Raw genomic sequence first — 14,421 nt, forward strand, 5'->3', positions numbered from 1 at the left:
ATTTTTTTTTTTAAAATTCTATTTTATTTTTCTCATGCTACTCAAAGTAAAAAAATCATTTTAAAAAAATTATCATATCAAAACTTCTCATAGGTATTTTTTTTTCTATGAGAGTCTTACAAACGTGCCATCAATATTCTTTAGTTGAAATACCTTAGCCAACTCATCTAGCCAAGTATGAATAACCCTTGGTCGATAAAAAGATGACAAAGGGTAAAACCTGTTTTTAAGAAAACCAAGTTTTGCCTTGGAACCTGGTTTGCCAAAACCGGGTTTTTAACTTGTTTAGGTGGGGCCAAAAACCTAAAATTTAGGTTTTTGCTTATCAAAAACTTAAAAAAAAATATAAACATCCACTCAGCTAGAAATCCAAGTTAGGGTGGGCATGAATGTATATATATATATAATAATGGTCCGTGCTAAATGAAATATGTTAAATGATTTTTTTCAGGTTCTTTTTGTTTTATCGCCAAAATATGTAGATAAAAAATAGTAGAAGGGTGGGGAGAGAACGTGGCCAATAACAAAAAAAAAGTGAAAAATCAGAAAAACAAAAACAAAATTATCAGTCATTTTCGTGCCAACTACCTGCTGGAAAATGGATGGTCTCAATGGTGCTGCCCTTGCTTGGCAGAAACAGCCCGGCCATTTTTTCGTCTGGTAACTGGCAGGCAAATGATCCGGAACAAAAAACAAGACAAAAATTGAAAATTATGAAAAAAATATTTGCTAGCCATTTTCTGGCCATCTCCCTGTCAAAAAATGGCTGAGATGGTGCTGCCCTTGCCTGTCAGCACAAGCCCAGCCATTTTCTAGCCCTCCGCTGGTTGGAAAATTGCTAGAGAGCTAAACAAATAAAAAAATGCCAGTCATTTTCCAACCATCCACCAACCGGAAAATGGCCAGGCTAGCACTGTCATCTGGTGCTAGCCAGGTCATTTATGACCAATAGATGGTCGAAAAATGGCCAGTGTTAAATAAAACAAAAAATAACGCTGGCATTTTAGAAAATAGGTAGATAAAAAAATAGTAGCGGGGTGGGGTAAGCAGCGCAGCAAAAAAAAAAAAAGTCAAAAGTCAAAAAACAAAATTATCATCCATTTTTGGGCCAACTACCTGCCGGAAAATGGTCACGATGGTGCTGTCCTTGCTCGGCAGCAAACAGCCTGGCCATTTTTTTGGCAGGTAACAGAAAAATTTTTGCCAGCCATTTTCATTCATCTACCAGTCGAAAAATGACTAGATGGTGCTGCTCTTACCGATCGGCACCAGCGTGGCCATTTTTGGACCGGTAGCTGGTTGGAAAAATGGTTGGAGAGCAAAACAAATAAAAAAAAAATTGTCAGCCATTTTCCAGCCATCCACCAACTAGAAAATGGCCAGGCTAGCACCGTTAGGCGTGAACACTAGCACCGTTAGGCATGGACACTGTCGTCTGGTGCTAGCCTGACCGTTTTTCAATCAATAGATGGTCGAAAAATGGCCAACGTTAAATAAAATAAAAAAACTAGAAAATAATATTAGTATATTTTTTTTTACTAGCTGGGGCTAGGCAGACTCCTACCAGATATCTCTTAAGCCCCATGTGGCAGAGTGATTCAAACCTAGGCCTTCATCTCGACACATGACCCCGGTGGTAATAACATTGTTGTTTAAACAATGGGGGGGAGGCTCTGCTTGTTTGGTGGAGCAGTTAGTGCACATCACCCACCTTGTGTTGAGGACGTTGCAAGTTCGAATCCCAATGATATAATTGTATTACTGAATAACAATTATATCCCTCGAGCGATCTCTTCAAAACTATGAGATGAAACTCTAGCTCTACCATCTGCATCAGATTGAAAGTCTCTCAACTTGATCAACGGCTATCTGCATCAGATTGAAAGTCTCTCAACTTGATCAACGGCTACAAGGATCCAGTTCGACCATGGATTTGAATCTGCACGAAAATTTGAATCACCCTGTTTATTTTGATCTAGAATTCAGGATTCATTTGGATAAAAAACTGATCTAATAAGGAGTGCTGCTATTAGGGGGTCGGACATTCAAACGATTAGGGCGTACTCAAATCTGTCCAAAACAAGTAAAATATAGTCCCAAAGGGGTTTGGCGTAGTGGGATGTGACTTAGGCCACTAGGCAGGTGGTCTAGGTTCAAATCCCATGGGCGTCACCCCTTGTGCAAGCTGATGCATGGCAATTCTATGAGGAGCAAAGGGCCCACGGAGTTTCACGCTGCCAGGATAGCGACCGTAAGAAAACCAGGCAAAACCAGCGCGGCTAAGTCTCTGATCTTGGGGGTGGTTTCTCCATGTAAATATAAAAAAGAAAAGTAAAAATATGGCATTTCTATATCTGCTCTCTTTTTTTATTGGACGGTGGAGAAAGTTAAAATATTAAACACTTCTATGCCCAAGATCTTGAGACAATTGTCCCTTTCAACGTTCAACAGACTTAATTTATAGGTCAAACCAATCAACTTGTATCACACTCTTTAAATGGGTCGGATTTAAGTTTGGTTATAAGTCCAATATTTAGATTCCCTGGCTTCCTTGTTATGGATCGAAATGATCCAGTAAAACCCAAGGGCCTTCTTCATTTTATTAGAACTTCTTTTTAACACGAGTCAAAAGTAAACAATTATATTGGATTAGCTCCATATTGAGCACAAGTTCGGGCCCTATCAATTGGGTATGGAGGATCCAAAGCATAACATTGAATTTGCCTTTTGAAGAGTAGTGGTTCTGGATCTGGACCTGGCTTAGATAGTATATTATAATTTATATTTAGTTATAGTTCAGAACTCCTATGTTAGATCCACAGAAAAACTGGTCAAATCTATCGATTTGTATATAAGGCAAAACCAGGTTTGGGTTAGTCTTAACTCGGACACGAACCAGACCATATTTGCTTACCCGATTTCGACCCGAATCAGTTGGCCATACTTTCTTTCTGAATCCAAATTGGATTCTGATATGTAGGAATGTAATTATTTCAGGTTCAGCTTAGATATAAGACCAAATCTGCATCTTTAACCGGGTCCAGATCGGTATAGGCTCTAATCTCTATGCATCCGAATCCGAAGCCGATTATCTCATATCAGATCATATCGGACCCCAACCCGAATTGTTCACACTTATCGACGAAAAGAGTTAAAAAAAGAAGAAGGGAATATCGGACCCCAATCCGAATTGTTCACACTTATCGACGAAAAGAGTTAAAAAAAGGAGGAGGGAGAAATCGGTAATTTCGTAATTTTAATCGTTCTTATACTGTCCCTCTTTTTGACATCCCTTCCAACTCATCACCTCCTCCAAAAGAAGAAAAAACAAGAAAAAAAAACCATCGATTGAAGACGGTCTCTTTTAACACGAATCCTCCGATCGAGCCGATTCCCGCGCGCGCGAGTAGAACGATCGGAGAATCGTTGCGAATTCCGTCGGCTTCCTTCCTCGTGCAGGGTCGGACTCGGCGCCATGGCGATCCTCTTCGCTCTGGTCGCGCGCGGCTCCGTCGTCCTCGCGGAGTTCAGCGCCGCGCCGACGAACGCCGGCACGATTGCGCGACAGATCCTCGAGAAGATCCCCGGGAACGTCGATAGCCACGTCTCGTACTCGCAGGATCGGTACATCTTCCACGTCAAGCGGACGGACGGGCTCACCGTTCTCTGTATGGCCGATGAAACTGCCGGAAGTGAGTTTTCTTCCCGTTTATTTTTTCCTTTGATCGGAGCTCATGGAAACCCTAGATTGCTATTTTAGGGTTTTCTTGATTTTGATCGGAGAACGTTTATTTGACTTTTTTTTCCTCTTCTTTTCGGCGGGATTCTGGATTGATCGGGTTTGAAATTAAGATTTTTGAGGTGAAATTGAGTTGAATTTACGATTTTTTGGGGGAGAATGTCGTCGTGCTTCTTCCTTTTTTTTGAAATGATCGTGTCAACGTCAGATCGTTAGACTTGTTAAAGTAGTTCGGTACCTAAATAGCAACTTGATCGATTTGGACTCGACCGGGTACGAATTTGGGCTCAAAGTGACTGAGTCGCTGAAAATGATTGCGCTTGTCCAGAAAACGTAGACTTAGGTTCGATATCCTGATTCTACTTGAGTTACTCGCTAATGAAGCTGGTGTTTTGTGACCAACATTCAATGCTATTTAGAAGTTCCTTCGGTTCTGAAGCTTCCCTGTGCCGTTTCTTGTACTGCCCGTGTCGCCCGAGTGGCAGCAGATCTGGGGAGAAGGTGCTAACCCTTATGTCCAAGGTTTAACTCTGTGCGGGCGCCTTTTGTGAAATTATCAGACTTGCCAAACCACACAATGAATCAGATCACACACTTAAAAGCTACACACAATTTTTTAATGGTTCGATAAATGTGATCTACCTATATGATAATGGAACCTCCCTCTCTCTCTCTCTCTTTTTCTTTCTTGAATTTACCAGAGGGAGAAGACCAATTTATTTATAATGGAAAACTCAAGGGCGACTCCCCCATACAGTTTCCTACTATAGGTAGGAGTCCCACTTCACGTAGTCAGTAGTTTTTATCTTCTTTCTATAACCTTCTTGAGTATTCTTCCTTGCTCCTTTAGGACTCTTGTTAATGTGATTAACAGAGTCCTGTTGTGTTAAAGAGTCCAAACATGAGGGACGTGTGGGCTGACCATCTTCTTTCTGGATTGGATCATCTGGACCTGTGGCACCAACTGGATCTACATCTTTAGCATCCCCCTTCAAGCTCAACATCCGGTACATGACATTGAGCTTCGACTGAAAGCACTGAAACTGAGAGACCAGCAGAGGTTTTGTCAAAACATCAACAATTTGGTCCTTGGAATAGAGATTCTTCACTCATGATTGATTCTTTGCCACTTTTTTCATGCGCAAAGTGCACATCAATTTCAATATGCTTGCTTCAACTATGAAAGGTTAGATTTGTTGCTAAATATATGACACTAGCACTGTCACACCAAACAACAGGTGGAGAGCTGGTAGAGACACACAGTTCTTGAAGAAGAAATTGAACCTAGGTGATCTCATCATGAGCATTGGCAACAACTCTATATTCGGCTTCTGTGCTGAATCGAGACACTATATGCTATTTGCAGGAACTCCAAGACACCAAATTAGGCCCTATATAAACAACATATCCAGAGGTAGATCTATGATCATCTGGACACCCTGCTCAGTCAGGATCAGAGTACACAAATCCCAAAAGCTTTGGACGGCCTGAGGTGAAGTCCATACTGAACAGTGAACTTCAAATATCACAGGATATGTTTAACTTCAGACCAATGTTCTAAAGTGGGACAATACATATACTGGCTGAAGGAGATATCTAGCCGAGTCAGAGTAACATATTGTAGAGCGCCAGCGATGCTCCTATATAAGGTAGGATTATCGAACTCTGCGCCACTGCTGGTAGTGAGTTTGACAGAGAAAGACATGGGTGTGGACACTAGTTTAGCTTTTAGCATATTGGACCTCATAAGAATATCTAGAATATATTTTATTTGAGAAAGAAACAAGCCCCGTTGAGTGTATGTTGCCTCTACACCAAGAAAATAGTGAAGTCTGCCAAGATCATTAAGAGCAAACTGTTTCCCAATAGAGGTGATTAACTCACTAATAACAAATGAATAGTTCCATATGACTAGAATATCATCAACATAAACCAAAACAAAAAAATTTATTTTATCTTTATGAAAAACAAATAACGAAGGGTCAGTTTTGGAGCCAACAAAGCCTCTTCTGATAAGAGCATTACTTAGTTCTTGAAACCAAGCTCGGGGAGCCTTATTTAGACCATAGAGCACTTTCTTAAGTTTGCAAACATGCATAGGAAATTGAGGACTTTCAAAATTAGGTGGTTGAACCATATACATTTCCTCTTCTAAGGTTTCATTAAGAAATACATTATTAACATCAAGTTGCCTAACCTCCCCATCTTGCACTTAACGTAATAGTCAACACAGTGCAAATAGTGGTTGGTTTGACCATTGGACTAAAGGTTTAAAAAAATTCAACACCTTCCTGATGAAAACCCTTAGCTACTAGGCAAACTTTATATCGTTCAAGAGTTTCATCGGCTCTTCTTTTAAGTTTATAGACTGTTAAATTGTATATATATTTATACTTATATATACGGTATTATATAAGTACATGTATATATATACATACTTGTATATATATAATATTACATACATATTTATTTATCTATATAAATAATATATGTAATATAGGGAGAGTCAAACTGGGTTTGGCTGCTCCTAACAGCTAGAATTTCTAGCCCTTGGGAGCATTGCTCCCTATCTTGTTATGATCTCTCTCTCTCTCTCTCTCTCTCTCTCTCTCTCTTTCAATCCCTCACTCCTCTCCCTTGTATATAAATGGGGGTGTTCTCCCATTTGTTTTGTAAGCCTTTTGGCACTCTCTCTTTGTTAAATAAATTATATATTTTTTACTATTGTGTATCCCCTTTGTGGGGTTTGTGAGTGTGATCCTTTAGAACACTTTGTGGTTCTCTTTATGGGTGTTGTAAGTGTGTTCCTTAAGAGAACACTTTTGTTATCTACTTAAGTTGAAGATTGGATAACTTTTGGTTTGTGATTGAAGTCTTCTTGAATCTTTACATAGTATCAGAGTTTCGAAGTGTTAAAGCTCATTTGAAGTATCTTCCTCAAAAGTGTTGGTGATCTTGCAAGTGTTTAAGTGATCGTAAGATTCTTTGGTGGAATGCTCATACTCATTACCTCTCCTATATTTTATTTTTATTTTTATCTTTCTCTTTTCCTCTTCTCTTAACCCTTGTAAAAATAGATGGCAATGATAATGTCACCATTAAACCCATAAAACTCAATGATTTCAATTATGTAACATGGGCTTCTATCATGAAGCATCTTATTTGGGAAAAGGGATTGTGGGGACTAGTAGATGGATCTTATCCGGAACCCAAGCTAGTTTTCACTAAGGTAGAAGGTGAGCAAGAGGTTCCTCTAACCGAAAATGAAAAAATTAAGGCTATAATCACTTATAAAAATAAGTTGAAGGAGTGGAGGATAAGACATGCCAAGATCATGTCTTGGCTTATTGATAGTGTGGATGTGAAAAAATGTTCTGGTCTTGCCAAATTTGAGCATGCTAACAAGGCTTGAGATTATCTTAAGAGAATGTATTATCTTAAAGATATTGCACATATATGTAATGTGCAAGAGAGATAAAACTATTAGAGAATACTATATTGATTTATCCAAACTTTGAAAATAATTGTCTCTTCTAGAGCCAAAGTGACATTGTCCCGAAGACATAAAATTCCTCTAAAGACAAATAGATGCGGAGCACTATCAATTTATTAACGGTCTAAGGACAAAATTTGAATCTACAAAATTTATTATTCTCTATAGAGGAAAAGTGTCCTCTATTGAAGACAATGTAAATGAGTTGAGTATAAAAGAAAATAGATTGAAAATGCATGTAAGCAAAAGTGAAGATGACTCGGTCTTAGTTGTTTTTAGACCAAAAAACTATGTCTGTGCATATAAGCCACCTCATTATTGAAGACAAGGAAATGACAATGAAAGAAAGAAAATCATATTTATTTTTGTCATTTTAAGACCCGACACTTTTTAAAAAAAATGGATCCAGGTTGGATCCAGACCCGGTAACCCCCCCTCTCGTGTTTTCTATTTAAACACAAGGGGACCTTTTACGAAAAAGGGAAAACACCCCTCGTGTTTTTCTCTCTCCCCGACTAACCCCCTTCGCTCGCAGCTCCCACCTCTTTCCCCCTCTCTCCCTGCGACCTTCCGTCGCTCTCCCTTCTGTAGACCCCCCCTCGCTCGACCTAAACCCACCAGAACGGCCACCCGTCGTCGGCGACCTCCCGTCGACCCACCTTAGGTGAATTCCCCCGACGCTTCTCTTTGTTCTCTCTGTAAAGGCATCACTAGGAGGTCGTCGACCTCCTGCCTCGCCCTCCCTCACCTTCCCGCTCCCTGTCTCTTCTCTTCTCTTTGTCTCCCTCTGTCTCCTCGGTTCGTAGGGGAGGGGCGTCGTCCCCCTCTTCACTCCCTTCTCTCTCTGTTTGGCACCAACTGGAGGGCATCGGCCTTCCAGCCTCTTTTTTTGGCATCGACCAGAGGGCCCCAACCCTTCTGCCTCCCTGTCCGGCGAGCAAGGGCGCAACCACTGCCTTCTTTTCTCTGTTCAGTTGGCGGGCAGGGGCGTAGCCCCTCCCTCTTTTTTCTGACTGGCAGGCAGGGGCGACACTCCTGCCTCCTTTTTTTCGGCCAACAGGAAGGGCCGCCGCCCCCTAGTCCCTGTTAAAATGTAAAAAATATATATAATAATAATATTCATATTATTATTATTATATATATTTATGTAATTTTATTTTTATTTTTTTGCTATTTTCTTTTTAGCTTTTTAAGAGTCTAGTTCTAATAGAACTAGACTTACATTATTAGTTAAGTTCCACTTGGAACTTAACTAATAATGTAACTGTTGGACTAGTCCAACGGTTACATTTATAATTGTACCGTTGGATTACAAGGAGAGCTCTCCTCTCCCACTTGTATATAAAGGGGTGCATCCCCTCTTGTATTTTATTCCAATGCTTCTTAAGCATTTGGTGTTTCATATCAATAAAGAATATTTTTTATTTATTCTTTTGCTTTCCATTATACCCTTTTTAAGGGTTATGCTTTACTGTCTTTTTAGACACCTTCTCGTGTAGATCTAAGTTCGTGTTTGGAAGATCCTCATTTCATTTCATGGTATCAGAGCGAGGTTCATCCTACATCGTGAAGATTTCTTGCCTCGTTTTCTATGCCAAGCTTCCAAAGGTGTTTTATCACCTTGGTTGGGGTTTTTAAAGCCTCTTTTGAAGGAAGGAGAGAAAAGAAAGGCTTGTTGCATCAAAATATCGTGTTTGCTTTCTCTTACCCTCTCTTTCTTTATTTTTTCTCTCCTTGTTTTATCACCTTTGTAAAAGATGGATGATCAAGATAAAATCACCGTCATACTCATAAAGCTAAGCGACACAAATTATATAATGCGGGCTTCAATAATGAAGCACCACATATGGGGAAAAGGGTTGTGGGGCATAGTAGATGGTTCCGATTCGGAACCTAAACTTGTTATCACCAAAGTAGAATGTGATAAAGAAGTTCCCTTGACCGAAGGGGAAAAAAGCAAAGCCTTAGCCAACTATGAAAAGAGTTGGAAAGAATGGAGAATAGGGCATGCTAAAATTATGTCATGGCTAATCAATAGCGTTGACATAAAGAAATGTTCTAGTCTTGCCAAGTTTGAACATGTCGATAAGGCATGGGAATATCTTAAAAATATGTATTCCCTAAAAGATATTGCACATGTGTGCAATCTTCAAGAAAGGGTTAGATCAATAACCCAAGGTGACAAAACTATACGAGAATATTATAATGAATTATCCGAACTTTGGGGTGAATTGGCTATTCTAGAGCCAAAATGGCATTATCCAGAAGATATTGAGCTTCGACAAAAACAACTTGATATGAAACATTTTTATCAATTTGTAAATGGTTTAAGACCGAAATTTGAGTCAACGAAATCGACTCTTCTTCACCGAGAAAAAGTTCCCTCTATTGTCGACACTATAGAGGAATTAACTATGGAGGAAAACGGAATCAAGAAATATACTTCAAAAGCTGAAGATGATTTTGTTCTTGCTGTATCCAGACCAGAGAATCATGTACGATCATATAAACCATTTCATTTTAACCGCCAAGGTGGTGATTATGACAAGAAAAAGGTTATCTGCCATCATTGTCGTCAACCGGGACACTACATGCCTCCGTGTCCTAAACTTAAGGAGCTTAGCGAAAAGAGAGTTGTGATTACTGGATCGAAGCCCAAAGATCAAGATACACCAGCCTCTATGGCCCAACTAATGGAGATTTTCCAACCTCTCATCAAAGGAGCTTCATCTTCATCAAAAGCTTTTACTGGGGCAGCTTCTTCAACTTTTTCCGATCCAGGTAACTTCCCTTGGCTTCTTGACTCTGGTGCTTCATTTCATATGACCCCAAATGATAAAAGTTTATCCGAATGTGTTAAAAATAAAAAAGTGTGTCAAAAGTTTTAATAGCTGATGAAACTTCTCTTGAAATAGAAGGAATAGGAAATTTTAAAAAAATCCATAAAACTGAGAAATTTTTTGTTCTAGAAGTAAGATTTATTCCCAAACTAAATTTGAATCTATTATCTGTTTCTCAAATATCTGATCATCTATGACACACGGACTCGGCTCCAAGGTCGACTCACCCGCATCGACACGCACCGACACGGGTGCGGCTCGGACTCGGTCAACCCGATCCTGGGTGCGATCAACGCATCCAGGGTCATTTTGGTCCATTTTTTGGATTTTTTTTAAATTTCTGGGCTACATAATTTAAAAAAAATATATCTTGGGGGGGGGGGGGGGGCGCTGCATAGTGGACTGTGCTGTGCACACAGCACCGTCACAGACTGTGTCTGTGCTTTGTCTTTGCACTTTTTTTTTGAATATATATATATATATATATATATAGTCGAGTCCCTGTGTCCAAAAATTTTAAAATCGTGTCGCACCCGCACCCATGTGACATAACTGATCATGGTTGTAATATTTCATTTTCTTCTCATGGTTGCTGAGTACAGGATCGGCAGTCAGGAAAGCTGATTGGGGAAGGCCATAGAGAAGGAGAAATCTATTACATTGATTTTTTGGAAATGCCAAAGAAAACTTTTTGTTATAACATTCAAAAAAATGAGTTGGAGTTGTGGCACAAAAGACTCGGTCATCCTCGTATAGCCAAAATCCAACATTTTCCAAATCTAGGAAAATTTTGTAATTTTGAAACGTTTACTTGTAAAGATTCTATTCTTGGCAAAATGAAAAGATTATCATTTCAGAATAGAACTTTTGTCTCTTTAAGACCACTTGAATTAGTTCACTCGGATGTTTGGGGTCCTGCACCAATAATTTTTAAAGGAGGATTTGCTTATTATATTATCTTTGTCGATGATTATTCCAGACATACATGGATTTACTTTCTAAGACATACATGGGGTTATCCACTATCTCAAACTAAATTTGCTTCTGACATTGTTAAATTTGCTTCTGACATTGTTTTCAGGTTTGACATTATCGATGATAAGAAAGTAGATACTCCAGAAGTTGTCAATGTAAAAATGAAAATTGATGATGGAGAACTTCTTGAAGACCCTACTCCTTACAGACAGCTTGTCGGAGCTCTTTCCTGTCTATCCATTACCAGACCAGACATAGCACATGTTGTGCACACAGCAAGCCAGTTTCAACATGCTCCCACATCTGTTCACATGGGAGCAGTTTTGCGTATCATCATATACCTCAAGACCTCTCTTTCGAGAGGGCTCTTTTTGTCTTCTACTTCCTCACTTGATTTAATTGCATACACTGATGCTGATTGGGGAGGTGATCCCAACAACCGACACTCAACCACTAGTTTTTGTGTCTTTTTAGGTTAATCTTGATATCGTGGAGATGCAAAAAGCAGCAGAAGGTCTCTCTCTTGTCCACAGAAGCCGAATATCGTGCCATAGCAACCACGACCATAGAAGTAGTTTGGCTCAGACGCCTGCTTGCTGATATGGGAGCAGAAGCAACACAAGCTTCACGCATGTGCTGCGACAATAAAAGTGCGATCTACATTACAACAACCACGCCTTCATCCAAAAACAATTGGGGTCGGCGATATGAACCAAAAAATAAAATCATTCTGGGTCTTCCACATGAATCCTTCTCCTCCAATCATTTCTATTCAATGTCATGTCCTCGGTGAGGTTCAAAGCATTCATATCCTTTCCTATCATCTCCATCCAAGTCTTCTTAAGCCTACCCCGACCTCTTTTAACTAATATATTTTCTCATTTCTCCATCCTTCTAACTGGAGCATCATTAGGCCTTCACCGAATATGTCCAACCCACCGTAAACGATTCTCTCTCATCTTATTTTCAATGGATGCAACGCCTACCTTCTTAGGTATCTCTTCGTTTCGAATCTTATCTTTTATTGTATTTCCACACATCCATCTAAGCATACGCATCTCAGCTACACTCATTTTTTGAATATGATGTCTCTTGGCAGCCCAACATTCCGTATCATATAGTAAAGTGGGCCTAATTGTCGTCATATAAAACTTTCCCTTCAACCGCAATGGCATTGTATGATCGCACAACACTCCAGTTGCACTTTTCCATTTCATCCACCCAACCTTGATCCTATGATTTACATCTCCATCAATTTCTCCATACTTTTGAATGATAGATCCCAAATATTTGAAACAATCGTCCACCGGTATTTCTTGCTCACCAAGCTTCACTACACTCTCATCACTACTTCGTTGCTTACTAAACTGACATTCCATATATTCTGTCTTACTCTTACTCAACTTAAAACCTCTTGCTTCCAATGTCTGTCTCCATAATTCTAACTTAGCATTAACCCCAGCTCTAGACTCATCAATCAAAACAATATCATCAGCAAACAACATACACCACGACACATTTTCTTGAATTGATCTCGTAATCTCATCCATCACTATAGCAAATAGGAAAGGGCTTAATGCAGATCCTTGATGTAACCCAACCGTTATAGGAAAATTGGTTGTCACCCCTCCACAAGTGCGGACATTGGTTACTACTCCTTCGTACGTATCTTTAATTATACTAATGTACTTGAGAGAAACACCTTTTTCATCATTGTCCACCAGAAAACATCCCTAGATGCGGACATTGGAAAGTGCGGTCTACATTGCAAGCAACAAAACATTTCATGAACGCACCAAGCACATTGAAATGGACTGTCAGTATGTCAAAGAGGAATATCTACATGGTACAATTGTTCTGCCATATGCTAATTTATGTCATTTAATTTGCTGCCGCTCTTTTATATGCATATGCTTCTGTTTACGCATTTATTTAGCTCGATATGTGGTTTCACATATAGAGCTTTGCTTTATGTTATTTACTTTGCTTATGCATTTATTTAGTCGGGGTACGGTTTCGTACCTCGTGCATTGCTTACGCATTTATTTAGCTCGATGTGCGATTTCACACATTGAGCTTTGCTTTATACTTTGCTGTCACGCTGAAATGTGCACATGTCTGCATTATATATATACATATACATAGACATAGATGCAACTGCGTAAGACACGCAAGCGCGTATTCTATCCTACCCTGTATCATGCTTGCGCTTTTACAAAAGACACAGATTTATGCATGAATCCAGCGTAAAAGCGTTAAAGAAAAGGGTAATCTAGCGTATTTTACCCTACTCCTTACAACGTAAAAACGTTAAAGAAAAGGGTTTTCTTGCGAGAATCCAACATTCCAAAAATGCATAGTTTTGAAAAGCAAGTTTCGAATACTTGGGGGTTGCCTAATTGCAACTAAGTTTTTCCCAAAGTGGCATGATAGGCAGAAATGTTTTAACTTCGGTTTAAAATCCAACATGATCCGGATATCTCCGGTTGGGAGCATGGGAATGTGATTCAATGGGGTTTCTTCTAAGAAACCCATACCCCTTTTATCGTAAGCAGTATCGAGAGACATGCATTGTATGTTGGTACTACGATAACTGGATGAGAGATTCGTGGTGATCTCGTATCGTGCAAATGGTACAATGATATAATAGCTGGAAAGGCTAAATCATGTCAAACTAAACTAAAATGGTTACATCGTTTCTTTCACGAAACATTGGTGTTGAGGTTTCTTTCTAAGAACCGATACCCCTTTCATCGTAGCGATACTATCAGACATGCACATGTTAGTACTACGATGTTTGGATAAGAGGTTTATGGTAACCTCGTAGCATGCAAATACAAAATGATAAAAAATAAAATCACATAAATTATGATAAACAGAACATTGAAATTTCTAAATGATGTTGGGTTTCTTGCTGAGAAATCGATATCCCTTTTATCGTAGCGGTACTATCAGACATGCATGGTATGTTAGTACTACGTTGACTGGATGAGAGGTTTATGGTAACCTCGAAGCATGCAAAATGCACATTGTTGTAATCGCATAATGGTGATGATCGCCTTCACAGGCAAGATGCTTGAGCTGATTTGAAAGACCAGAGCATGTACAATAGGTCGTCAGTTAAAATAAAACCTGACGTACCCATTCGCTTCTTTGTTTTCATCAATGGAGAGGATGTGATGATACAAAAACTCCGATGGACTGGTTGTTAACAACCACCACTCGGGCAAATGACTCGGTGTCCCCAGTCATCGGAGTTAGGGGACGGGATTACAAAAAATTATCCTAGGTGTTAGATTCCATGGACTTCTGCAGAAGTATGGATGCATCCCCTTGAACAAGTGGCGTCTGGAGAATTCTCTCTCGGTCATTGG

At 39.5% G+C, this 14,421-nt stretch overlaps 1 protein-coding gene across 2 annotated transcripts in view; it reads left to right on the forward strand.

Moving 5' to 3' along the window:
- The first annotated feature begins 3,313 nt into the window (after positions 1 to 3,313).
- Positions 3,314 to 14,421, forward strand: part of LOC149835317 (vesicle-associated membrane protein 711-like) — a 48,574-nt gene continuing 37,466 nt past the window's right edge. Inside the window, exon 1 of one of the 2 annotated variants that reach the window (XM_090010499.1) lies at positions 3,314 to 3,692. In XM_090010499.1, coding sequence (XP_089866625.1) covers positions 3,476 to 3,692 — 217 coding nt within the window. In that variant the 5' untranslated portion in view covers positions 3,314 to 3,475. The remainder of the gene's footprint in view (positions 3,693 to 14,421) is intronic. The other variant, XM_090010498.1, reaches the window with a different exon arrangement.

Source organism: Nuphar pumila, chromosome 6, assembly GCF_984573655.1.
Source record: "Nuphar pumila chromosome 6, dmNupPumi1.hap1.1, whole genome shotgun sequence".
Taxonomy (NCBI): Eukaryota; Viridiplantae; Streptophyta; class Magnoliopsida; order Nymphaeales; family Nymphaeaceae; genus Nuphar; species Nuphar pumila.